The sequence below is a fragment of the Balaenoptera borealis genome, assembly GCF_965194805.1.
Source record: "Balaenoptera borealis genome assembly, chromosome: 18".
Classification (NCBI taxonomy): domain Eukaryota; kingdom Metazoa; phylum Chordata; class Mammalia; order Artiodactyla; family Balaenopteridae; genus Balaenoptera; species Balaenoptera borealis.
In genome coordinates, this window is record NC_138877.1 from 8,801,095 (window position 1) to 8,829,083 (window position 27,989).

At 39.2% G+C, this 27,989-nt stretch overlaps 1 protein-coding gene and 1 long non-coding RNA gene across 3 annotated transcripts; one reads left to right on the forward strand and one right to left on the reverse strand.

The window, feature by feature from the left end:
• Window positions 1–1,543: 1,543 nt before the first annotated feature.
• Window positions 1,544–26,978, reverse strand: HSPH1 (heat shock protein family H (Hsp110) member 1). Of its 2 annotated transcripts, XM_082366287.1 has the most exons (18): window positions 26,472–26,978; window positions 23,797–23,854; window positions 21,556–21,696; window positions 20,691–20,813; window positions 18,390–18,489; window positions 17,118–17,251; window positions 16,427–16,671; window positions 15,570–15,798; window positions 13,550–13,656; window positions 13,173–13,306; window positions 11,082–11,290; window positions 9,019–9,150; window positions 6,449–6,586; window positions 5,427–5,552; window positions 3,961–4,068; window positions 3,740–3,859; window positions 3,359–3,520; window positions 1,544–2,440 (listed from the first exon to the last, which is right to left on the reverse strand). In XM_082366287.1, exons 1-18 carry the CDS (start codon window positions 26,576–26,578, stop codon window positions 2,234–2,236), a joined length of 2,580 nt encoding a protein of 859 aa, XP_082222413.1. In that variant the 5' UTR covers window positions 26,579–26,978; the 3' UTR covers window positions 1,544–2,233. The 2 variants fall into 2 exon arrangements, with proteins under 2 accessions (XP_082222413.1, XP_082222414.1); XM_082366288.1 differs by lacking the exon at window positions 9,019–9,150 and having other exon boundaries at window positions 26,472–26,953.
• Window positions 9,157–10,898, forward strand: LOC309616103. The gene is made up of 2 exons (XR_014237281.1): window positions 9,157–10,359; window positions 10,652–10,898. It is a non-coding gene; the product is annotated as an uncharacterized lncRNA (long non-coding RNA).
• Window positions 26,979–27,989: the final 1,011 nt, after the last annotated feature.

The following is a 27,989-nucleotide window of genomic DNA, read 5'->3' on the forward strand; positions in this document are numbered from 1 at the left end:
GACTAGACATTTTTGGAAATATTGTCATAACGTGACAATCTAAGGGAAAATTAAATACAAAATTCAGTCTTTTGTGAAACAGCATTTATCCAAACTGGTCCATGTCCTGAGGATTCTAGGTGATTACTAGGTATGATATTAAAATGTATTATAGTCAACATGACAATGTGTTCTCCCATATCCAAAATGCAATTCTGAGGGCTGCAAACTATAGTCAGTTGAGCCATTTTTTGAAATTCTGCTTCACCTTTACAGAAAAGTGATGCTATTGAAAATTTCTAACCCTGAATAGGAAACAAACTGATTTAGGCCAGATTGATACTTTCCCCCATTATCATCAGGTGCTATTTTGGGGTAGAAGAAAAAAAAATGTTTTCCCATTCATACTTTTAAAAATCTTTGGGTTTTATGAGCTTCCTGATTGTACACAGAACACTGTCTTCTCTCTATGGGTAAACGTATACCCATTGAATAGACATTAGTGTGCATTAAGAGAACATAAGAAAAACCATAAAAACCCTGAGATGGATTACACTTAAATGTAAGGTTTCCAGATGGCAAAAGGTCAAAGATATTAGTGGGAAAATGTTGACCACCTGGCAAACGGTTAAGATCCTTATAAGAACGTTTTACACAAAAACCAATATTCAAACATTACAAATGAGAATGAATAAAATACTCAATTCATGAAACACTAATAGGCAAATTTAAAGTGTTGAAGAACGCACCACACAAATGAAGACACGTTACTTAAGGCAGAATGGCTGTCTGGACTGTGGGCTTTACACTCTGAGTAACTTGAGCGCCCAGGTTTGTTCCCAACTCTGATAAATTCCTGTGCGATCCTGTCAATTACTTAACCTCGTGGGTGGTTTTGAGAATCAAACTATGTGAAGTACCTGGTACAGAGTAGCTCAGCAGTAGTTATTATAATAGACTGGCAACAGGTAAAAGATGAACACCCCCCATTGGTGAGGGAGGTAACTGCTGCAGATTGGTGGGTAGTAATGGTTACGCATTATCCACCCTAAGTATCCAGGCTTCTCCCCAACACTGCTTCAGTTTTGTCCTGAGACAAGATTCATTGCAGCATTATTTAGAATATGAGAAACACCTAAAGCCCACCAACACTGGGACTGGCTAAAGTATTTTTATGTATTAATATGTATGTCTTTACAATGGGCCTCGGTACAGCAGTGAAGTTATAAAACCTTATCATATTTACTGATTTCCCTGATGCACAGAGCTTTAAAAAACAGCCTACACTACAATAACACACACCCGTGTGCTGACACACACACACCACCTTCAGGAGAGAAAGGCTGGAAGAGTTGTTTTTTCTGGGTGGTAGATAACTTACATTTAACTTTGTAGTTTTAAAAAATTGTAATGTAATCAACATATGCTACTCTTCTATCAGGAGAAAGTCATTCTCATTTAGAACAGTGATAGCATACATAAGAAACAGCAAAGAAGGAAAGTTGGATTTTCACAGTTTACACCACGCTGCTCCAATCCCATTTTTAAATTAGTGACAAAACTGTTTAGAAATGACACCGTAAGATGAACTTTATTTTAAAGCTCATAAGAGGCTTCACAATATCAGTTACAAACAGAATCAACGTTTCTTCCATGTTACACCTTCACATGACAATGCACTGTATAAGGAGAGATACATTTTAAAGGCTTTGTTCTGCATGCTGCTAACACATTTCACTAGCTTTTGCTTTTAGTCACTGGATTTTTAATAATATCAAAGCAAAAAGTGAGATTCTATTGGACAGAATTAATTTTAGAAAGCCCTTATGAAATCAGACTTAGTCTTGTTTATAAACATCCACACCCACACGCGTGCTGAAACGGAGAGCAAAATGCACGAAAACTACCTTGGCAGGAACAAATGCTTAAAGAGTTTAATCACAGCCCTCTTGAATACACTTTATTTTCTCCAAAGACAAAAGTCAATTTCATCCTCAGTGATGCAAATGGTAATACTGCACAGAAGCTTAGTATGAATTCACAATTCCACAGGAATCTGAAGTTACCAAGGCAATTTTCCCTTTTAGGATCATAAAGACTACAGACTTAAGCTTTTTCTTTTTTCCATATAATACACAAAATTTCTAAACATCCTTAAAAAAGAAAATATAAATAGTCTCAGTATGTCATGTAGAATCACATACTATGGCAAAAATATTTTATTAATTGAAGGACTAAGTCAGTTTAACGTCATCTAGTCCAAGTCCATATTAATGGAACTCTTCTCGTTAGGGTAACATTCTCCATTCTGATGTGGAGGTTCAGCACTGAAATTGTTTTTGCCTTCTAGGTCCTCTTCCTTTTTATCAGGACTCGGGCCATTTGGAGTTCTTTCCAGTTTGGGTGATTCAATTTTTGGTTTGGGTTGTGTTACAACAGGTTCACAAGTGTTATTCAACTCCTAAGAAAGGAAAACAAAACTAATAATCAGACTAACTCTAGTTCATTTTCAATTACTTTCCTACATACCCGAACCAGTATTTTTCTACCAACTCCAATTATACACATCTCAAAGAACGCCATTTGCTCAACACATTTGCCCAAAACTATAGCTTGAAGCCTGATCAAAAGAGACGTGAATATTCTTCTACGGTATGTCAGGGACTTACTAACTACTCACATATTATTAACCCATTTAATCTCACAGCAATTATCAAAAGGTAGGAATTATCATTCCCACCTATGGAGGAGAGGTTAAGTAACTTAACCTCAGGAACAGAAAAAGCAGTGAGCAAAGAGCTGGAATTCAAGCTTATAGCCCATGACCTCAAAGGCGCATGTTAACCTTCGCTGTGTTTGAATATTCTTCCAGGCAGAAAGCAGTTCCTTGGTTTTCTTCCCAACTTCCTTCAAGCCTCACGCACTCAGCAAGGCCTTCCCTGATAAATACTAACCTGGGTCCCTCTCCACCACCCCAAGTTTCCTAATCCCTTTTGACTACTTTCCGCTCGGCACTTGACACAATCTGCTATCCTTCCATGCTTGTTTACTGTCAAGTCCTCCTCACACCCGCAGGTGACTTCCACAGGGGCGGTGACTTGCTTTGGACACTGACAGTTTAACTCTTAGAACGGTAACTGGCACACGGTAGGGGCTCAACAAATGTATTTGTTGAACTAAATGAACAAATGAAGAAATAGAAATTTAACAGAAACTTACAAGATATTCCACATTTTGTAATATCAATAACAAACTCAGAAGTCTGGTCTTGGGATGAGGTAAAAAGATTTAAGCAAAAATGTCTATGTTCAAGGTTCAAAGGATTGCAACCAGAATCCCTAAGAAAACACAGCAGTACACACTAGACAATGACACTCACCTTTATTTTTGCTCTAATTTCCTGAGCACGTACGACGGGATCCTGATCGAGACTCTTCTTAGCCTGGGCGTTCATGATATTATTCATCCACTCCATCACTTCATTAACAGACTTCTCAACCTTTTTCATTTCAGACTCATCAATATGGTTATATTTCTCATCCTAAATGGAAAAACTTGGTCATTCTGTAGAATTAAGTGTATTTAACAGTAACATCTAACTTGACCCAATTTTCCATGAAGTTCACATGTACCTCTGGTCTCACACACCAAAACCCAGTTTCTCATTTAGGAATGAACATTTGTTCACAATGAAGGTTCCTCAACTTAAATACGAGCTTATAAGTCTAGGGTAGCTTCCTCGCTCTTTACAGAGACTTACATTATTCCTAAAGTCAGCTGCTATCTTGGCATAGTGCTGCAGCCTCTGTCCTAGTTCTTCAAACATTTTTGGCCGTTCTTCAGCTTCTTGAAATCGGACTTTAATTGGAGTGCCAATTTTCTAAAACAGAATGTAATAAATCAGTATTTGTCATAATTATATTTTAAAAGTCTATAATCGAAAACACAAGTACTGCTTTCTAGGGGGAGAGGAGGGCCTACCATTAATTCCTCCAACTTGTCGACATACGCCTGCTTAGCCTGGTCCTCTCCCTCTTCATAGAGCCAGTTCTCAGTCTCTGTGAGCAGCCTCAAAAAATTCTGATGATCCTACATACCGAACACAAGAATCAGTACTAGGGGCAATCTTACTTTAAAACAGTCGAAATAGTCATCCTCAGAAGTGTTAAACATCAAGTAGCTCATTTCATTTCTAGGAAGGCACTGATTAGCTGGATTCTCTTCACTGAAAAATATCAGGGAGCAATAACCACTCCACTATTAGCGCCATACAATATTTTACAAGAGGGACTGACAGTTATTCTTAGGCTATTCTCTCTTTTACACAGGGATATTTGAAAATTTGTGGTAAAATGCTCTTATTGACTTATAATATTGTATTTCAGTAGTCCGATCTTGGACAATTTGTACACTGAAATGTGGTTATAGAATCATAGGGACTTCCCTGGTGGTCCAGCGGTTAAGACTCCACGCCTCCACTACAGGGGGCGTGGGTTCCATCCCTGGTCAGGGAACTAAGACCCCACGTGCCTCGCAGCGCAGCCAAAAAGTAAAAAAAAAAAAAAAAAGAATCATCTTCCTACTCTCCAAAACAATTAGGTCTCAATTAGTAACTTTCTACTCACTTCCACAACTACCAAATACTGAAAGGAAAACTAAACAAGTTGACAATTCGATCACTGAACACACAAAAAAGCCATTCCTAACAAACTCACATAAAGTATGCAGTTATACTCTAGCTTTAGGAGGTCTAGCTGGTTTGGGTCATCTCTACTTCAGAATCCCAACCATGAGAAATCCAGCTTCAGAGCTGAGAAAGAAATATATTACAAAGTAGCCTCAGGATCTTAGGACTAAAATAGACTCCCGAGTTTAAATTCTCTTAAGTTCAGAATTAATTCCGAAACCACTCTAGATTTCTAACTAGCCAATTTCTCTCCAAGGCCCATCATTCACAAATGAGCTTCGGGGATTTGCTTAGAGCCATACTGCTTCTGGGAGCTGACAAAAGCCTAAGGGGAATACTGGTGCCTGATAAACTTTGGAATGACTGGATGAACAAGCCTTATGGGATAAAGCAATGACAGAGAGCAACCAAGGCACCAGAGTCATAAAAAAAAAGTCTGAGGCCTTTGAAAGCAAGGATTTTCTCTCATTTATGTTTCTAGGCCACAGTAACTGTGATGTCACAGACTATGAACAAAAGTGCCGACGGGTTCTTTCTTTGATGGTAAAAACTAAACTCATTGGGATAAACTAGAATAAAATGGCACATCACTAGTGAGCCTCTCCTTCCATGACTTTGTTTACACAAATTCTATTTCAAGCTGTTTTGTTTTCAAAAAGCTCAAGTTACATAATCTAGTAGAGGTTTAAATGTCAAATTTGATATTAAACACTTCATAATGAGATTATCTGAATAAAAACAGACAGAGCCCTAAACATACCTGCTCACATATAAATTTCTCGTACGGCCCACACAGCTTGTCCCTGAACTCATACACATACTCCTCGACTGCATTTTTAGCGTCATTTCTCTCCTTTTCCAACTTATCCTGCATTATCATCTTACCCTGTCAGGAAACAGAAAAGGTTAATTCCAGTCTTCTGCTACCTGTAACTATATTTTAACTATTTAGATTCTGGAGTTAACAAAATCAAGGATTATATCAACAACAACAAAAAAATCAGTCTTAACAGTTCTAATTTATACCTTATAAAATTCTTCCAACAATTCCTACAAAGTTCTTCATTTTCTAAATACACAGAATGAGGTTTTTTTTAAACATTATATAATAAATTACATAGCTTTCACATTTCAGATTTAATACTAAGGAAAAAATCAATCTATTGCTTTTATACAATTTTGTTTTCTTTTATGTAGTTACTTGGTTGTCTCCTACTGGGATTAATACTGACCAATGTATAACAGCCACACAATTCTGCCACCACATTTTAAAATCAAGGATAAATAAATGTACTTAGAGTCTATTTATTTACCAAATATAATATAAACGGAATAGAATTTATTATTAAATTTCTAAATACAATGTTCCCATCTCAGTAAAGGAAAAATGAATCTCAATTATTTCATATATGTAGACTACAAAGAAGCATCATGTATTTTAACAGAAATATTTAGTGTGGCCTGAGATACCAATTGTATTGCTCTCTGGGCTAGAAGATATTAGCACTCGATTTCTTCATAAGAACTTGGGCAATCAATTTTATACCAAGCAGAATGATCTATGGTATAGATTTCTGTAACAAGGTTACAAACATATAAACAAAACTTGCTAAAAAAAATTTAACTGAAAAAACCATTAGTTTTGGCTTCATCCTATCCCTAAAAATTATATAAACTTATGAGATATGAGAAAGAATTATAGCCATTTATCTATTAGAAATACGCGTAAAAGGGCCAAACTAAACACATTCCAAAATAAAAATATGTAAATGAAGTACTTACCTCTGTTTCAATATACATGTTAAGAAGGTCTTTCCCTAACTGCCACACCAAGTTGGCTTCAACTGGCAGCTCAACATTCACCACCTTTATTTTGGGTTTTTTAGCTTCTGGAGGCTGGTCAACTTTCTTTTCATTAGCCTTGGGAAGAGGGGTTAAAAAAAAAAAAAAAAAAAAAAAAAGGAGAAATTCTTAAATAGTCCTTGAATAACAAAAATCTCCCTATCATGCTTACTGAGGACTCAGGAAAAATTAAAATCCCTAAAACCATAAAGTTGGAAGAATGTATAAGAGATCATCTAATTTTCCACCCATGCATTTTAAATCAGGGCTGCAATTACACTTAAACATGCCACACTTCCCTTCAAGAATTCACCAGGATATTTTTCATTTCATATTAAATTTAAATTTAATCTCTCCTGCTAAAGCTTTTCTTCATCAGCCCTTGCTTTCTAATCCCTTTAAGCAATGTTTGCGACTCCAAAAAGGCAAAAATATTATTATTAAATTACCACATCTTTAAATTATAGTCTACAATCTAATGGTAACACCAGATGGACTTTGACCAGCTGCTAAGCATGTTAGGACCAACTCTATTCCTGTAATATATATATTTGAGGCCCTATATCCCAGCATTAAATGTGCTTTAATTACAATTATCACTACACACTGATGAGTGCCTTTTAAAATTTCCTGAATTTGGAAATTACGTACACACACGTATATGTCTATATATATATCCTTATTTCTACTATCTGCCTTTGAGTCAAACCACTTCTCATTAGCAACTCTGCAAGGTCAAAAGATTTTAAAAAGTCTTAAAATGGAAGCGAATGGAATGATGTGGCAAATGCTAAGTTTATTGTAAGTTTTTCCAAAATACGTAAATACAGGGCTAAAGAAGTATCTCCTGTGGCCTTTAATTTTCCAAGCCTTTCATAGTATTTTCATTTCTGCAGGTTCCTATAAGCACAGATGACAAAGAACGCAATTTAGGAAACTCAGCTGTAGGACAGATTAGAAGATAACCGAGGGTTATGTAACATGTACCCTGATTGGCTGAGATGGTAAAACAGGGACAAGCCCACGAGGCACAAGCACTGGCACTGGGGAATTCCGGGGAGTTATGAAGGATGTTAAAATTCTAGGCTCTTTATATAAGAAACTGGGACTTGAAAGAGGTTCAATGGCTTGGCTAAAATTATAAAGACAGAGATGGGACTAGACCGCACGTTTCCCAGACTTCTGCTTCAGCGTTCCTGAGAAATCACACGTCTGTGGCGTGCTGTGAGCCGCACCCCTAGCAATGATCTGTCAGTCAGCCTGCAAGGTCCACATCTTCTTCTCCCTCTAGTGCACGAGGACCCCCCAACATTTTGTGCATGCTCTGGGGGCATGAAGCACAGAAAGAAAAATGACACCTACACCTGGCAAAACACAGGAGTGCAACAGATATTTGGGAATCAAATGGATGACAGTCACATGTATGCAGGTTAAGTCAGGATAAGACTATCTAGCCGAACAAAATTAAACCAACTACTGACAAAACCAACGTATCACAAAACGGCATCTGACGTGGCATGGACGAGGAATCCTCCAAGGGGGTCTGTGGTAATGTTCCAAAGGGTTTGACACTAGTGGTCCCACTGACAACAAAGAACGTAAGACGCTACCCAGTGTCACGTTCTAGACAGGTACTGAGACCACTGGCCTGAGTCAGTTAACGCTCGACACTCAGTGGGGAAGGGGAGGGGTGCTGAAATTAAGGAGCCATCACTGCAAAGAGAGCAACGCTGCTACACCGTCAACACAGCCCTCTTCACCAGGAGAAAGAGAAGGAGGCTTCCGGAAACCACAGTCAGGGCCTGCAGCTCCCAGCAGGGCCCCCAAAGGATCAGTCAGGGAATGGGAGATTAAAAACCAGAACCTTTCACCAAGTGCAATGTGCATTTGGGCCCCAAGGGACAATTCTGTAATTCATGTGAGGGTAAAGGATTCTGTCCTCAGAATGAGAGAAAACCAAACTACTAATGAAAGTTAACAATTTACATCCAACCTGCACAAAGAATGAAGTTCTGCAAAGTGCCGATCTGGGATAACAATGGAAACTTATGACCAGATCATCATACTTAATTTATATAAATTTGACAGGTAATTTGAGAGGAGAAAAAAAGTTTACTAGACTACTATAGCCCGCGTATTTATCATTGGATGAATTCAAGTGGAAACTAATCACACAGCACCAGGATGCATCTGTTTCAGGTGCCCGCAATTGCAGACACCTCTAGCACTAGAGAAGACAACAAGAGGTATGCATTCGCCTCCTGTTGCTCGGAGTGGCAGTTGTTGAAGAGAAGCTTTCAGGTCTAAAAAGCAGGATACTCAATTCCCTCAGTTGAGCTGGAGTACCTCTAACTGGTTTTAGTTGGAAAATATAGAAAATTATCAGAAAAAAAACCCTACATGGAATACGATAACTGGGTGCTTGCTCTTGAAACTGCGGATTGAACGATATCATTAATGATCACATGTTGCAACACTGTCTCATGGAATGAACTGGAAGAGTCACTCACTTTGTCAGCATCTGGGGTTTTGTTTTCTTCTGAGGGAAGTTCAGGTGAAGGGGGAGACTGTGAGGTTTGACGACCATCAGTTTGTACCTGGGGCTGTGTTCCAGCTTCACTGTTGTCTTGCTGGATATTTTTCTGAAATGAAAGCCCAGGCACAAAGGATGTAGAAAGCAGGTGTACTTGTATAAATTTAAAAGGTTATAGGGCACCAAAAACAGTACACTCAATTTCTGAAATCTTAATAGGTGGGGGGGAAAAGATACTGATAAAAGTATACAAACACAAAGTATTTGAAAACTTCTTAGATACTGTAAACCTGTAAGAAATTCTTTGAATGATAACAGTTAATGGAGTTAAACAACACAAGTAGTAAGCGTTTTGACTGAAGTGATGACAGTCAAGAACTCTCCTTCAAGAAGCTTCCATCTAGCCTTGTACAGATATTAACTCTCAAAAGCACAGGAAGTAGATTTACTCTAGGCCTCTCTCCCAGAAACAAGCTCCCAAAACCTCATTTCACAGCGGCCGTCACACGTCTCGACACATCTCCATTTCAGTGAACTGAACAATTACATAAAACAGCCAACAATCAGTTATCTGGGGGTTCACCATCTCAGTTTAGAGAGACGCAAGACCCTCTCTGTCCCCACTTTCTTTTCGTGATCCAACTATTTACACCTCAAAAACTCCCAGCATAAAGAACAAATGCTACATGTCAATAGACACCTCAATCCCCAGTAAATCAGTGCTTGCTATGATCTTTTCCCATCTCTGGGAGAAGCCTGAAACATTCGAAGTTAACTACTTGCTGCCCACCTGGAAGTGTCTCATATTTTTCTTTCAGAGCTTCAGGATCCTAAGGCAGACACTGAAGTATCCAGAAGCAAGGCACCCCTGGTGTATATATATCCAAAAGGTACTAAGAGATTAGATACAACAGGCATTAGAATAATGGTGTCTGTAGCCTAATGAGAAAGTATGTGGCCCCGGTCATTTAATTCTTTACACTGAAGTTCTTCTGGATGAGGACAAAACGAAGGCTCAAATGCTAACGTTCCTTAAATGTTCTGGCAACGATCTTCGTTACAACACCTTTTCCACACCTGAGCTGAAGCACGGTAACTGCCGGCACCTCGTCACTCAACCTGTTGCTGATCGTTACCCGGAAGTGAACTATAATAGCTCGTCTAGTTGCAAGTTTCCCAGAATTCTTCTGGAGACCACGTGAAACCAGCACCCACGCTAACGCAGTCTACATTAACATCGTGTACAGTAACAACGTCTGTACTCCAGGCGGGTGCCTCACCTCCACCCGCCCGAACGCAGCAAACCGTGTAAATAAAAGTAGGTTCTATCTGCCTGCTAATGCAGGGGACACGGGTTCGAGCCCTGGTCTGGGAAGATCCCACATGCCGCGGAGCAACTAGGCCCGTGAGCCACAACTGCTGAGCCTGTGCGTCTGGAGCCTGTGCTCCGCAACAAGAGAGGCCGCGATAGTGAGAGGCCCGTGCACCGCGATGAAGAGTGGCTCCCACTTGCCGCAACTAGAGAAAGCCCTCACACAGAAACGAAGACCCAACACAGCCAAAAATAAATAAAATTAAATAAATAAATAAATTAAAAAAAAAAAAAAAAGGTAGATTCTAAAACGCCAAAGCCAAATGTTGCCATACGATCAAAAAATAAAACCAAAAAACCCAAAAAACCACAGCATTAATATTTGCTATGTATTTCACTAAATAGTTCTTGTATTTAGTCTTTTTTTTCTTAATCATCAGTCGACATTTGATTTCTCAAATGGCCTATGTCCTTAAAAAAACAATTCAAAGAAATTTTACCCACTCTGAATCATCACGTGCCAGCTCAAATAAAGCTACACAGAACTCAGTCCCAGTTCCCCAAACTCCACGCTGTATGTTACTGTCACCTAGCAACTGCCTGTCATCATTAACCAAAATTTTAATCACAATTAAGAAAAATATATTTTAAGCCTTCCCTACCCGTCTCTTAGGGCTTAGAATTAAGTCAACCGTATATTCAAACTCAAAGGCTTCCCACAAACTTACCTCGGCGTCTGGGTTTTCTGATGGTCTCTGATTCTGACACTCCATGTCTGCTTCGATAGAAGACACTTCGTTCTCCTCGGCTGGGATTTTCTCCACCATAGATGCTGTAGATATGGTGAAAATGCCATGTGTATTGACTCGCACTTTGACTTTCACTCTAGATTTTTCTCCATCCTTCTGTGCTGAAACATTCTGAACTATGAAGCGGCCTAGAACAAAAAGAAATTGACAATTTCAGAACTGAATCTAAATCTGTCAAGCAAAGGCTAAGAAATATTGCTATTCCAAAATCTCCCCGTTTTCTCTACCAACTGACTTACATTTAAGCCCTTTAATGTATACTACAAACATAACCTCTTAAAATAGACTCATAAGTACACAGTCTACTTATCATACTTGGGATTAGTCTTAATATGTCATAAAACCTTCAAAGGCAAGGGCACTCTTGTGACTTTCTGTTGAACACTCTGACACAGACACTGTGTGAAGGCTGATGACAAGCTGTCCCCGCTGTCTCCTACCCTATTTCTCCAGGTGAGCACAACCTCGACTTGGAAATCTCAAGTGTAAGGCAGATGATATCAAGCGCTTCCTGCATTTTGATTCTGTAGGGCCTTTCCCGGGAATACTGTTTTTTCTGACTGAATGATCTAAACATTCTCCTATGTTTCAAATAGGAGGGGTGAGCTAAAACCTGTATCAAAGCCTGAAACTATCATGCATTATAGAGCAGTTCCAGAGCATTCCTGAGTAGGAGTTCAGAGTGCTGACTCTGACCCAGACTCTCTGGGCTTGAATCCTGGCCGTGTGACCTGCTGTAAGTTACTTTATCTGTGCGTTTGTGGTTCGAGTTGACAAGTGTTTTACACTGAGCACTTAAAACTATGGAACCAAGGGCTAAGTGTTAGTTATCACCTCTACCAATAGTACTGTTATTACAGAAACTGATAAACAAAATTAAGTAGTTTGAACCTGTTATGTGCAGAGCACTATATGGGATTTAATAGCCTTGTAGTTAAAGTGCTGTCTACACAAACACACAGAAAGTTAGATTTATTTAGTAGGTCGGTGAAATATGTTGGAATAGACCTTCATTAATTATCAAATCACTAGGTTCAGGAAATAATTGCCATAAGATCCAGTTAAAGAAACAGCATTTACTAAAGGGTATCCAAGAAGGCTCACAGGAGAGAGATGTAAGATGGCTCTTTAAGTCTGTGCAAGCTTCTCAGTTTTGGGGATAAAATGAAAAAAAGCTGATGCCATGCTAAAGAGCTTAGATTTTATCCTCTGCACGATGGGGACCAGAATCCAGCCTGTCTAAATTTTAGTCTATGTTCAATGATTTTCTTAAATTATCTATAAATAAATTCACAAAAGCTGTTTTAAAAAATAAAAACTCCCCTGTGTCAGAACACTTTTAGTGTTAAGTAGTAAGAAAGAAAACACAACTGGCCAGGTTAGACTCCTTCAAACAATTTCATTATGAAATGGTGTGGGGAAAAGGTGAGCCCTGAAGCGATCTAGCAATATTGGCAAATTTTACCAGTAGCGTGGGAAAGAGACACGGCCATTGAAGAAGATGCCTGTAACTCTCCCAGATTTTCAGAGTTAACTATGGGTCAAAATAGATGGATAGTGTCAAACCTCCCCAGGAAAAATGTAGCAATAAAGATGTATTTTTTTAAAAAAGATTATAGTACAAAGGTACATTTGAGAAGTAGCTTCAATGGTTTCCAAGCCAGGTTTTAAGCAATATTCTGCAAGTAACATTTCACCCAGAGAAAAGGTTAATATTAAAAGTAGGTGATAATCCTTTAAGTATAGACTGTATCAGAAAAGGAAAAATACTCAAGTGCTCCTATATATATACACTTGGAAGCAACAGCAGCACCGGCAAGTCATTGCATCTCTATAGGCCAGTTCATTCACCAATAAAACAAAGAGATTTCCCCATCACCATTATTCCAAAATGAAAATGTCTTCACATGGCATCGTTCCACTCAGCATTGCTAAGAACAGAAAAAATGTTTAAGTTTGCACACTGACTAAGTCAAGTCTTCAAAAGAGTAATTACAATGAATTGCTTACCTATCTTTGCTTCTGGATATGGAACTCCTTGAGGATCAGAATAGAAAGCTTCCAGCTCAAAAGGCCCACTTCTCAAGAAGGTGAGAACTTTGGAGAAAGGCGCAGCATGGTTTCTACTGAACACTTCATGGACGCTAAGGGGAAACAAAGGCATTCAGCTCAAGTGTTCAAGCTCACTGTGCTACGCAAACAGCATAAACACGTTCTAAGAGAGGTATCAATCCCATCTCACCATTTATAACTCAAAATGAGAGAAATATTTTGGTAAGTCTGGTTGTTGAAAGATCCCAGTTCAGCAAACGCTCTACCATGAAACTCATTTGTTAATTTTCTTTATATTAAAATAAAGTATCTGAAAGTTATTTTCTCCTACATACCCTTCGGCATCTTCTGAATCGTGACTCCAGACCAGAGATATTGGAAAAGGAACTGCATCAGTGACGGAAAATTCTCTAACTTTAAATGCTGGGGAAAGGATTGCACACTTTAAAAAAAAAAAAAAAAAAAAAAGGAAAAAGTTATCATGAGCACATGAAAAATTTCACTCAGCTTTTAATATAAAAATCAATTCAAGCCCGCCTGCCACAACTAAGGAGCTGGCGAGGCACAACTAAGGAGCCCGCCTGCCGCAACTAACACCTGGCGCAACCAAATAAATAAATATTAAAAAAGAAAAAAATCAATTCAAACAGAACGGGTAGGTTAATTCAAATTCGAAATTGCTTACAGTGTATGTGTCTTAAGCGTAAGTGATTTATCATCTAAATACTATGGCAATCACTAGATATAAAGATAAACAGTACAATGAATCTTAGGCTAGCAACTGTTAATTAGTAACAAGTTTCACAGGGGCTGAGGAAAAAACACTGGTCTTTCCAGAAATGCCCTGCTGATAGCAATTTTAATTACAAGCTGTATCACTCTTGAATGTGTACATACATCCAAACAGCTCTGTCCACATTGCCTTTCAAATGTCTAAGACTGAAAAAGGGTAAAACCAAAATGTTCCTATTTTCAAGTAATTTTAGGAATGAAGGAAGCGATGGTCAATTCAAATTTAGGGTAGACAACACCCAACAGACCAACCGGTGGATTTAGACTTGTCACATAAGAATAACTAAATAGATGACTAAACTAAAAGTCAATAAATCTCTGACTCTGTCAATAGCACAGGATTCTTCAAAAGAGAAGCCAAAATAAGCTCTACTTCTAAAGAAACTGTAAACTTCCAAAGTTCTGGGGAATTAGAGTTAGTGAAGGAGGCACACTCCATTGTCAAGGAAGAAGCAAAAACAAAAACCCCACAAAACATGAAGAATCTTGATGATGCAATGGATTACAGGCAATAGTCAGCATCTGTATGTTCTTTTTTAAAAGTTTTACACAGTAGTCAGTCTAAATACTTTTCTGTAAAGAATCTACTGCTTTATATATATATATATTTTTTTTTAATTATTAATTAATTTTTGGCTGTGTTGGGTCTTCGTTTCTGTGCCAGGGCTTTCTCTAGTTGTGGCAAGCGGGGGCCACTCTTCATCGCGGTGCGCGGGCCTCTCACTATGGCGGCCTCTCTTGTTGCGGAGAACAGGCTCCAGATGCGCAGGCTCAGCAATTGCGGCTCACGGGCCCAGCTGCTCCGCGGCATGTGGGATCTTCCCAGACCAGGGCTCGAACCCGTGTCCCCTGTACTGGCAGGTGGATTCTCAACCACTGCACCACCAGGGAAGCCCTAATGCTTTATATTTTTTTAAAAACTGTGCTAACTAGATCAAATTTAAACAAATTAACTTAAAACTTTAGTTAAAACTACTCAGATTTGACTATAATATCCTAAGTATAAACCAATACTAATTTTTTTTTATCAGTAACTTCTAGATTTTGTGCTTTTATACTTTGCCAAACTTCATGCCTCTGAGCTGCCTCCTTATTTGATAAGCTACCATCAGTTTGGAGGGGGAACAGCTATTTCATCAAACCACCTGTTAGCTAATACCCTTAACCCTGCAAACTTTCCCCAAATCAATTCCTTACTGCACCAGATTTCTGCTCCCCTTCCCTCCTCGGTGCTCTGTAACAACCGTCACCACCACACAGCTACTTCGCGCTCTACAGCTGTGTGTTCTACGATCCCCTCAGAATCATGCCTGTTCCTAATCCCCAGTTTAAGAAACACTAGCTCTGTAGTTCTTTTAATCTTAAACTTCCTAAATCTTCCAATACTTGAAGCAGATCCTGCGTCTCCACGGCCGCACCGATTTATGGAAACGTAAGTAAGCCCCGTGTGGTGTGTAACCGGCCACTGGGCTCTGCTTTCTCTGCGACCTCACCTCGATGAAGTAAAGCAGAAACAGTTCAAGGAAGGAGCCCCCAGGGGGAGAAGGGCTGAGAAGGCAGTACCTGTAGTGCACACCCTCTGGCCACTGCTTCATCTGCGTTGAGCGTCGTGCTCGTATCTTTTCCAAAGAATTTGGCAATTTTTTCTTTCACGGCTGGGATTCGTGTAGCGCCTCCAACTACCTCCACAGCGCTCACGTCTTCTACTTTGAGCTGAGTTTGTTCCAGCAATGAATAAAGGGGAACTTCTATCTTTTGCAGGAGCTCAGCACAGAGTTCTTCAAACTGTGCCCTTGGCAATTAAGAGGAAAACTTTAGAAATCTTTAGAAAACTTATCTTAAGGCCAATATCCTGTCCTATTTTTTAAAAAAATAAGTCTTATCAACCCAACATTTTTTTTCCCCCTCAGACACCCTGAATTCCACATGGGCCAAGTTCAACCATACTGTAATTTGTAACTTTGCTTTTTCAAAAAATATACAAAACAGATGCAGAAAGGGCATGAGGAGAAAATCAATTCGACAGGTATTACTAGAAGAAATCATTTCTATATTAAGATTTCCATTTTATTCCTTAATGTTTTAGGTGATCCTGTTTTCATTACTTTGAATATTTCCATTCTCTTCAAAATATTTCTGCAAAATATTCTGTGAAACCATTATTGAATTACTGGCCCAGAAATACTAAAAAGTGAACAATACCCAAAAGACTTTACTACAAGGGCACTGAGCACAGATCTTCCTAAAAACCCTCTTTGCAGAAGCAACCCTAGCTCTAATGACGTTGACAGTCTTTCCAGCAGGTACGGTACAATCCTGAAATGTGGGCCAAGACTCACAACACCACGGCTAGAACTGACACGCAGACTACAGTTTCAGCAAGAAATTCCTTCTTTAATCTGTCAGAATTCAAGACACACCTGTTCATCTTTCCCGAAACATCTATGTCATTCATAAAGCACTCGATATTCAGTGGTAGGTCCGTGCTGTTAGAGCTCATTAGCTTTTTCAATTTTTCACACTCCTGATACAGACGAAGCAGTGCTCGAATTTTGGATTTTGCATCCAACTTGTACTTAGCTTTAAATTCTGCACAAAAATGTTCCACTAACTTTGCATCAAAGTTTTTTCCTCCTAAGAAAGGATCAAAAGCTGTTCCCAGTACCTAATTTAGTTAAAACAACAAATAATCTGGTTATTTCAATCATATTTGTAACTAGAATCTTAAATATCGCTATTCAAACCACCAAAGACTCCTAGGCTCAAAATTTCTATTTAAACTACAACATGAAATCCAAGTCAGTCAGGAGACATGTAACTACAAAATCCAAATGAAATGTCAAGTCTCTAAGATATCTTTAATTTTAATGATTACATAGAAGATAACCTTAAAAAGCTTTTCTTTCCTAAGCAAGAACAATTACAGAGTACGCTAAAATGATTACATCATCTTTACGGAGGATCAACCTTAGGAACAACTCTTAGTTAATATCTTTACCTAAAACTCTTCATTACCTAGAAGAGCACAATCCAGAAGCTCAGTAGCCTAAAGTAATGACAATTGTCACACATTTAATATTTGGGTCACTTAGTTCCGATTTATGACTTTACCTTCAATTTTCCCTTGTTAAAGGCACAGGCAGACACTTGAAAAGCTGAATGTCCCATATCAACAAAAACCACTACTCGAGGTTTCTCATCCAGGCCTGGGAGATCCTGCTTATAAATTCCATAATTCAAAGCAACTAAAAAAAAATTAGTATGTTTCAATTCTTTGGTTCACATTTTCTTAGGAATTTCATTGTTACCAATATAATCACATGCAGGAAACCTGATTGTACTTCCATTAATTAAAGCTGAACATATTTCTTTTATATCTGACTTCATGCTTTGTCCCTTTCTGATTTTAGAACAATGTTCTATCACTTTTAAATATATGGAGAGATGTGACAGAGAAGACATACGTAATGCAAAAACAATGGCATGTAAACCACATGTAACCACACACAAACAATATCAGACTCATTACACAATACTTACATTTTAACCACAACCTGCTAGGAGACTGCTTATCCAAAAAAATTAAGAATTTAATATATAACTACAGCAACTGCAGTTCCTACCAATTAGATTCAAGGCAAATAACTGATCTATCTTTAGTCTGTGTTAGCTTTTTCTGAATTTTGAAACCACTGTATTTCTAAATATGTATACTTAAGAACACACCTTTGTCAATACTTTAAGAGTTCTTAAAACATCTATTAAAAACATACTAAACAAAGTCTTATTTGCTTTGCCTGAATACACTACATTGTAACTGACTTTGAGTCCATCTGTAATCACAAGAAACTGATACAAGGTCTAAGAGGAGATAAGTGAGTGCTTTGCTCCCCACTATGTCCATTCCTACCAAGGTGCCTGGCAAATGGTACAGCTGAAATCAATATCTGATATAAGATGAATGATCAACTCCTAACCACATACAATTGGGAAGCATATGAGGGAAAAAAATTTAAGCTAAATCAATAGTCAAGGTAGTTGTAAAAGCCAATACCATGAGGTTTTGGGAAAACTTGTTTCTTAACTATAAAAACAATGTAAGGAAATAAAAAACTAAATCCAATACAACTAATTTAAAGGATTAAAAAATTTATATACAAGAATTTCCTAATGAAAACAGATTCATATATTTGACAAAATCCCAACTTCTCATTAAAACAAGCATCTGAAAGGCTAGAATTTTTGCTTTCAAACCTAACACATGTTTTTTAATAGGCTGTGTTTCTACACCTACATGAAAGTGTTTGATAACAGGACCTGGTGTGTCTTAACTTTAGTTTCGAAAGTATATTAACTTCTGCACAAGAACAGTTTTTTTCTTACCAGCTGTCATGTCATTCATGAGTTTCAAGCAGTTTAAACCAACAATTTGTGCAGCATCTAAGACAGATCGCCTCTCAGCATCTGTGAAGAAAGAAGGGACCTACAAACAAGAAGGGAAAGAATTTTAACTTACCTAGAACACACAAAAAAAAACATACAAATCCCTCACAACCATCTGTAATCAATTCACAACAGTCCAGCTACGTAAGTGCCTAGCCAAGTCACAAAACGGAAAAAGAATGGCAAGTTCTTTAACTTTCAGAAACAGTAACTACTTTTGAAAAGACTGCCCTAAAATTATAAGTATCAAATTTATTATAACCAAATTTTAACCTGAAATAAAAACCAATCAGGAGTATTCATAAGACATATTAACAGTTACTTAAATCTAATAGAAAGCTTTAAATTTAAGGGGATGAAATACTATTTCCCAACGAGTCTTAAATTTCTACAGACATTTGGAAATTATTCTGCTATGTCAACATTAAATGTAATTAAACTATAAACCCTACAGGAACTTAAAGATAATACAGCTAATTCTAGCCTCTGCCCTTTAGGTTTGCTGTTCGTTGGTTTTAAGCATTAATCATTGGGATACCTTCTAATTCAGTAAACCTGTTAAGATTACAAAAACGAAACTTTTTGTCAAAGCCTGTTGATTTTTCTAACAGGAAGAAGAACAAAAACAGCTCAAGGGATAAAGTTTCTTACGGTGTTGTCTTCTAGCTAGATGAATTCTTTTGATTGCTTTCTAGGACAGCACTTTAACTAGCACATTCTTCCAGAAGAGCATCTAACAATACATTCATATAATCACTTAACTGGAAAGTACCTAAGAGAAAACTTGGTACAGTGGCTTTTGCATTTTCTCCCCAAGTTACCTATAAATGCTTCAGAAAGAGTGACAAGAGCAAAGGTGGGTCTCTGCTCACCTTTCAAATCAGAATGCTTTCAGTTTTCCATATTAGGTTATTTAAAGGGGGGTGGGAGAGGAAGGAAGGACCACTGACTTATAACTTAGTTCTTTAATTTTACCAGAGATTAATAGCATTTCTCCAAGCAATACCCAAACATTTCTTTAGTAGAACACCTTCTGTCTTGCAAGAGAAATTTCAGCCTTTCTGCCTCTCTTCTTGCATATCCCAGGATGCACTGCCATAAAGGCTTCTGCCATAAAAGCCTTCTTTCACTAGGTCTGGACAGGCCACCCTGCCAAATAAAAGATGACTTTTCCCCATAGCACAAATTCTCCACAGAGACAATAATAACGTTGTAGAAGGTGAAAATTGGTACATAAGGGCAAAAAAATATTTAGCTAGTTACAATGGCTTGTGGCTGTCTAAAGGGCCACAGTACAGAAACAGATATACACTACATCTGTACTACTAAACTTTCATGTGGGAGAGGTGATTAGGTATAAAATGTATGTAAAGGATCCTTGGGGCAGGGCAAGTGACACCCTGTCCTATACAGTCAGTATCGCCTGGCTGCAATCTCCAGCTCGAGGTAACAGCTGTTCTGAGACATGGGCTAGGTAGAAAAGAGAGATAGTGGGAGAGATTAGAGTAGCTCTCTTAATTAACTTTACTCAGAAGAGAAAAAAAGAGAACTAAGTCTTCAAAGGAAGAAGGAAGGCCTCTCTTTTCCTTGTTTCTCTAACCTCAATAACTAACACCTAATCTTATTTTAATGTATACACTTTCCCCCAGATCAAACCTTTACCTATAAATCAATTAACATCATATTTCCTAATCCCTTACATAAACGAGGGAGTGTTAATAAACCTTAATTTATGTAAAAAAAAAAAAATGACCTTTGTCCATTGCAAATACTCCTTAGTAACCTAATTATCAACTGTCCATTGAAAGTAGTGGGCTTGCCAATGCTAAAAAAGAAACCTAGGTTTTGTCACTACTGGTAGGTTACATTTTAAAACTACCTATCACCGAGAACCAACTCACTGGTTCTCATGTGTGGATAAAATTCTGAAAAGCTCTCGTTTAAGTATACAATTCTCTCTCAATACATCAACTAACTTTAGAATATCCTCCAATTCAACCAATCAGTCTGTATTTTCAAAAAGCCTGACAGGAGATTTTGACATGTACCACCACTCAAAAACCTTTGCAACTTCTGGCTAAAATTACCACTCAAACCTACCATGCAATGCTGCTGAACACCATGGTATAGAGTGCAGCAGGATTCTGATCTCTAGGAGTAGGACAGCTTTCACACATTCAATACTAAAAAGTAACATGAAAAAGGCAAATTAAACACATTGCCTTGCTGAACTCTACTTACTGAAATAACACAATCTGTTACTGGCTTCTTGAGGTTGTTTTCAGCCGTTTCCTTTAACTTCGTCAACAGCATGGCTGTTATCTGTTCCACACTAAACAGATGCTCTTCATCCATGTACATTACCTGTATTGAGGAAAGAAATGCTTTAAACACTGTAGTCCTAAAAGTTACATGCCAATAATATTAACTTACAAACATTATCACTCATTCTCTTCCAGAAAACCTTTACTGTTGTAACTGTTTAGAAAAGAAGAAGGAAAGGAAAGGTAAAAGGAAGAGAAAAAGGGAAAGGAAAGCAAAGCAAAGAAAAAAAGGAAGAAAGATTTTTCCCCAGAGATGAAGAGAAAAAAAGCTGGGGCAGATTTTTCCCCTATCCAAAGTACTAGTCAAAGTATTATAGAAGATAGTAAATTTCCACTCTAACTGAAGAGATGAATCACTGGGATAAATATTATTTTGCGCAGATCATAAGACAAGAATGCCTCTGTAGTTTAAAAAAAGATTTCTGGTTGTATTACACTATAGCTCTCCAAACAACTGCAAATGAGCTGTACTGGAACAGACTTTTGTTTGATATGACAACACAATTTAGATTTCTTTAAACACCACGAATTCTAAATTTTATAATTGTCAAGATGTTATGAAAAACACAAATTAAGTTACAGCAGTATATACCATTTGAATAATTTTCAAGGATGATTTAAACATAAACCTACAGTTTAAGAGAGACTAGATAAAAAATAAAAGACCACCTTCTCCAAATAAGGAAACTGAGTTACATATTTATTATGAATTAAGTACTTTTCTCTGTAGATGAATTAAACAGTTTCCTAGTAAGGAATCTAAGGTTGCTCGATTATATTACCTTTATTCCAACTCCACCATTTTTCATTGGAACCAGATCATAACTTAAGTTTTCTTTCTCCTTTTGAATGAAGGGGTCATTGAATGCTCGGCCATGAAACCTCTTGAAATTAAACACTGTATTGTTTGCATGAGTGATTTGCTGCAAAAAAAAAAAAAACTGAGATTTAACTTTTTTTCTAATTTCAACACCTATTAGTACTTACAGCAATTAAAAAGAAAGTCACCTGTACAACTCAAATCATAGGGATATAAGTAACCTTCCCCAGAGCCCTGACTTTCTCCATCAATGAACGGACTTTATTCTTTCTCCTTTTCCTATAGAAATGCCAGGAGGGACGCAGTGAGAGGGATACACACAGGCTTCAAAGTCTGCAAGATAAACTCAGATAATGAAACTATCCCTGGAGCTCTGAACAAACCCCAAGAACTGTATGTATCACTTTATTTCATCCCTTTTCTCCCACTACAGTTGTTTTATACCTAATGAATAAATGAAAAAGGATATCTAGAAGCACTATAGTCTGGTCACGTTTTTTTTAAAAAGGAGTTAATTGTTACAGTAGTCTATTTGTTGAGTCGCTAAGTGGCCAGGATAAGTACTTTGTGCCACAAAATATATTGATTGCTACTTTTCCTATCAATAGCGTGGAATGTTAATTATCTATACCAAAAAGCAGAAAATGCAAGGATAATTCAAAAAGTTTCTACATGAGGTAATGCTTTCAACTGCACGTACATATTTTTGATGATTAGGCTCTGGATATACAAGTCCCACTTCATAGCATATTTCACTCAAAGATGTCAGCAGTGGGAACCTTATTTAAAACACAAAAATAATTAAAGGATGAAAAACAAAGACTTCTAAAGTTATTAGTTTGAAATACCAAAACAGTTTACTGTTTACTTCTTTCTCTGACCTACTTCTTTTAAAGAGAAAAATATAGCTTGGCAACACTAGTTTTCAAATAATATGGAATATGGAATATTTCAAACAATGTTTAAGTACTAAAATTCCTTGCGATTCTAAAACCGAGATGACGTATGTCTAGTAATCTACAGGCTAGATCTAAGCCTCAATAGATTTTCCTCACATAACCGCAAAAGTGCAGTGGGATCTCAGGTCCGGGACATCAGTCTTCTGAATGGCCACATCTGGGGAGGCTGTTACTTCACTAGCGTCCCTCCCCTTTGAGTAGGTTACTTTGAGTGGGCACGCCCATTTCTCCTCCCTGCTTGGTTTTTCTGCTCTTTTGTTCCTCTCTTCCAACTAGCCATAATATAGTACTCCAAGGTTTAGAGTTTTCTTTTTTAGCAATACTATTTTCTGTATTAAGAGAATTTTTTCAACTTTTTATTAAACTAAATAAATCAACATGTAACATCGTGTAAGTTGAAGGTGTACAGTGTATGTTACTTTGATACGTTTACATATTGTAACAGGCCTGCTTTCAGTCCCTTTCTTAAAAGCCTCTCACAAAACGGATTTTTGTATTTCATATTTATTTTTTTTCTCCCCAATCCCCAAAGTTCAAGTTATAATGTGAGTCCTAAAGGGAGCCACATAGGTAAATTTTCAAGTCCCATTAATACATAAAATTAATTCCAATAACTTATTTAGCCTAATTTATCTAAAATATTGTCATTTCAACATGTACTTGATGTAAAAAATTGATGAGATTGTTTACCTTTTTATTTCATTTTAAGCCTTCAAAATCACATATATTTTATACTTCACATTTTAATTCAGATTAGGCACATTTCAAGTGCTCAAGAGCCACATGTAGTAGCTACTCTACAGGACAGCACAGGCCTAGACAAGTTCTCCTCGTACTACCTTAATTATTAAGTAACCTGAAAACGTTTTTAAACACATAGCTTCTTAGAAGTTCCTTCTATAAAAGGAATCTTTAACTCTTAAATGAGTATCATGAGAAACTTCACATGAAAGAACTTCATGTGTCTCGTTTTTAAGTTTTAAAAATTAGATACATTAGAAGGTAGGAAAGTTATTAAAAATTAAGGTTGGAAATTAGAAAGTTAAAGATCTTATTCAATAAAACAAAAGGAAGAGAACAGAAAAAAAAATAAGTATCTACGGGCTCTTAAGGAATATCTGCATTACAATTCTAAAACTCAAAAATAGATAGGCTTAGGTATTTCATATTTTTGTATGTCTCTGAGATTCTACTTTTAAAACTTCTCTCTTAAAAAATGATCAGAATCCTCTTCAAGAACATACCTGATTTTTCGCTGCAACTCCAATTGTTCTGTTTTTTGATCCAAATGATATGACTGATCTAGAAGAAATTAAAAAAAACATGTTTTACAAATGTTAAAAAGCATAAATGTGGACGTTTTTAACTGACAAGAGGAAAATTGTAACATAAATTTCCTACCCAAAAAAAGGAAAAAAAAAATATCCTACCCATTCTTGGGGAAGGGGGCACAGTACAGCACAATTTTGGACTCCAAAGCTTTGGTCAGCTACTCTAAGAGGGCCTGCTTAACTGCTCCTCTGAGAATCCAATCCAGGGGGCAGCCGCACCCCACCCTGTCCCCCCACTCCCGTCTGCTCAAGGCTCAGAGGACGTTTTCCAGTGCTGCAAGCACCAGCCTAATTCTCCAGGCCCCAATTACTTAGCAAGCTGACATTAACTCTGAAAATGCTTTGACTAGTTAGAGTATGACTAACATGGTCCTAGCCACGATTAACAAAAGAGGGTGTGACTACTTCGCAGTTACCAACTGCATACAAATCTAAACGTCACTATCATACCTATTGCTGTCCTGATATACCATCTGACTCTTTATGATCAAAGGTTTTTAAATAAACGGAAACAAGTGGGCCTAAGTTATGCTTCTGGAGTTTAAAAGCACAAAAGAGGGTCCTATACAGAAGACTCTACTTGAGGAAGCCAAGTAAAAATGATGCCAAGCAAGTACCACAACAGAACCAAGTATAAATGCTGAGCAAAAGGACTGAATAATCAGTTACATGTTAAGTCAGCTCTGAAGAGATGAAGTGACTTGTAACTGTTAAAGAGCCTTCTGAGCAACGGAAATAGAATGGTAGCACAGAGCAGAGAGAAGCACAATAAAGTCTTGTCAGAAGGATGGAAGTGAATTAGGTTTTAGATTACAGGGCAGGTAGGAATAATGGGGTGATATGAGCAAAATGGGAATACACTGAAGGCATTAAATATCAAGCTGAATCAAATTTAAACTTGCTATAACAGAGACATCTTAGACCTAGATTATCTGAGTAGGTGCTAACTAGCATCTTAACAGCCAGAGAACTGTTGGAGCAAAGGCTAGAGCTTTAAAATACCTTCCGAAAACAGAGTATCACTCCGAGCTCAGAGTAAACACACAGTTGCGGAACGAATTTACTCGTTTTCCAAGAAGAGAATCAAATTAATTACACTAAACAGAAATTAATAGTAGCCAATGCAGTTGAGTCAAACATCTATTATATAAAAAATATTAAGGGAAACTCCAGTACTGCCCTTGGTTTACATTTTTGAGACACACCTGTCATCTTTAGTTTCACAGTGGTCACTATAGCCACATACATAATTTTTCTGTACTCTCCCTTCAACAACTCTTCTTCCTTTTACTGGACCAAAGAGAACAAAGATGTAAACTGCACCTAAGCATGAAAACCTGAGATACTATCTTCTTCCTTACCATACTCCAATCAGAGCCCTTTGCACAGCTAAACTAAAAGACTAGCTTTATATAGAGGTTGACGCACGAGATGCTCAGTGAATAGCAGTCTTCCCAATGCTACCGATACTGTCACTGTTTGGTTATTTTCTCACTTTCGTTCACTTTCATAAACGTTCATCTGCACTCAAATAGTGATATAAGCCCAGTCATTTCACCTTTGGGCTCGATGTTTCATTCCATGATTTTTATCTTGGGATTAAGGCACTTAAAAATAAATACCTACACCATTTTCCCTGAGAAGTAAGCAGTTGTTTTTATCAATGTACATGCAGGCATGTTTGCATACAATATATTCATAAATTGACTCACCTCCAAAAAAGTTGCTTTTTAAAATGTTACCCTTTGCCCACCCCATGCTGCTGTAGAATATACCATTTAATTCAGCGACAACATCCATCCTCTAGAGGAGTTCTACCAAAGTGTGCAATTTTTCTTTTCTCTCCTCATTTAAGCCGTTCAAAATTAAAGAAATTAGAACACGACTTAGGATTCCTCTTTAATGGCTTTCATGAAACGAGCAAAAAGGCCGTTTACATCTTTCACAAATGATCCAAGAGTGAGCAAGAAAAGGTAGATTCATCATCAAAGGAGTGATTCTGTGGTCGCTAACAACAATCCGCCCGCTCCCCGCACAAGAAGCAGCATACGCGCTCTGGAAGCTTCCAGCTCATTTCGAGATTCACAATGCGGAAGAAAAAGCTCGGCAGCCCCAGCTCCGCGGTGCGCAAAGACATGCTCGGAGGGAGGGGGACGAGCTGGGGGCGGCTCAGCCAGCTCAGAGAAGCCGGGTGGGGGAACGGGGGCGGCCGCGCAAGGAGCTGGCTGAAGCTTCTTGCCAAGAAAAGGGAGAGAAGTCTCGGGCTTGGCCGCAGACCGGCGCCCAGGACGGAGCCCGCCAGAAGGGACGACACCGGGGGACTCGACTCCCGGGCTTCTCATGGCCCCTCGAATCCCGGAGACCCCCTCTATCCGATTCGTGGCAGCAAGCCCCCTCCCCTACCCGGCGGCCGGGCCGCCGGCATCCCGACCCCACGGAGGGGCGCACCGCTCCCCACATCTCCCTTCCTTCGCCCCGGCGCTCCGCGGCCAGCCGCAAGCCTGGGGTCCCCGGGATCCGCAGCCCCCGCCGGCTTGCTGCCCTCGCCCCAGAACCTCCCCCCAGCGCCCCCACAGGCTCCCACTTACGGGGTGCACCGGTCGCTGAACTCGTTGGCGATGGTCTCGATGCCCCCGGCCCGGGCCACCGCTATGTAGCAGCTCTGCGAGCCCACGTCCAGCCCCACCACCGACATGGCCGGCTCTCGGTCCGCCTCCGCTTCGGGTAGGTCTGAGTCTGGCTCTGTGTCCTCCGGCCGCCTCTTCCTGCCCCGGCCGCACGCGGCTCCCGCGGGGTCCGGTCCTGTCACGCGGACGGACACACGGACGGTCTGCCGGTCTGGCGCCGCCGGATTCCCGGGGACAGTGGAGGCTCGCAGAGGAGTAACCACGGGAGAAAGCTGCGCTCGATCTCCGCAGGTCGTTCCGCAGTTCGGGCTGCCTGCCTGGATCTTCAGCCGCTCGCTCACCGGCGCGCCGCCGAACTACCGACCCGAAAGAGAAGGTCCCAGCGTCTCAGCCTTATGTATCGTACTGATCGGAACTTTCCAGAATCTGCGGCATTTACTCACCGGCGCCTCCACCGGCCCCTCCACGTGCCACTTCCGCTTCCTTCTTCTCGAGCCTTCTCGAAAGATTCCACCCAATGGGTGGCTGGTCCCTCTGGGGACGGCCGCCGTTGCCATGGCAGCAGGACAGCCCTTCCGACGCTATTGGCTCAAACTGGCCAAGCTGACACGCCTACGCCCCGCCCGCCCTAGCCTGAGGCTCTTTGGTGTCTTAATAAAACGGGCAACGAAGAATGACTCGAAAAATCGTAATCTTCGTTATTTACTAGTGGGCGATGGTATCTGACCCTTAGACTCGAAGGAGAAGCTGGGCGGGCGGAGACACACCCCCCTCCTGCAGAGACCCGAGACCCCCGGACTCCAGAGAGGTCGGCCCGCTGTCAGGAGAGCGTGTCGGGAACCGTAGTTCGACTGGGAGACCGTGTCGCCTTGCATGCTGGGATGTGTAGTCCCGGTCGCAGTGCGGGCTGGGAGCCGGCTTTGTCTTGGGGGACTCGCGTGAGAGGGGGAGCTTCCCTTTATCGCTTTTCGCTCGTTTTCCAGCCACAGCGTTATTTTGTTTGCCTGCTTGTTCGGTATTCGCTTCTATTATTGTCTAGATTACCCCACGGCTGGTGAATTATGAATTAGAAAAAGGAGTTTACGTTTCAACTTCTAGTAACAAGCGTAAGGGTTTGTGTTAAATATTCTTGTATTCATCAGTGGCAGGATATTCTTTTGTGGAATAAAATGTCAGGGTTCTGTGGGTTTTGGTTTTTTTAAGCGAATTTTAGGTGTGGCGTAATTTGGAAAGCTCTCTGTGGTATCACTTTCTGTTTATTTTTGATACAGCTGACTTGAACGGACCTTGTTCTGCCCCGCCACTCCCGAGTCATAAATTATAAGTTTTGCTTCTTGCTTGATCAGAATCAGCTTTTGTTTCTTTCCCTGAAAAGCGATATCCCTATTAACTTATTTTCAGTAATGAGATGAGCATAAAAAGAAAAGAAAAAGGGGGGGGGGAACTCTGCTGGTATTGTCAGGTCTTTTCTATCCTTCA

What these genes read in the sequence shown, in the direction of transcription:
- HSPH1 (XM_082366287.1), bottom strand. Translation starts at nt 26,578, where the DNA reads ATGTCGGTGGTGGGGCTGGACGTGGGCTCGCAGAGCTGCTACATAGCG. An exon ending in GAGTTGCAGCGAAAAATCAG is followed by an intron (nt 21,697 to 23,796) that starts GTATGTTCTTGA and finishes TTTTTTTTGCAG; the next exon opens with CAAATCACTCATGCAAACAA. An exon ending in CAGCTGACTTTAGGAATAAT is followed by an intron (nt 3,521 to 3,739) that starts GTAAGTCTCTGT and finishes TTTTCCATTTAG; the next exon opens with GATGAGAAATATAACCATAT.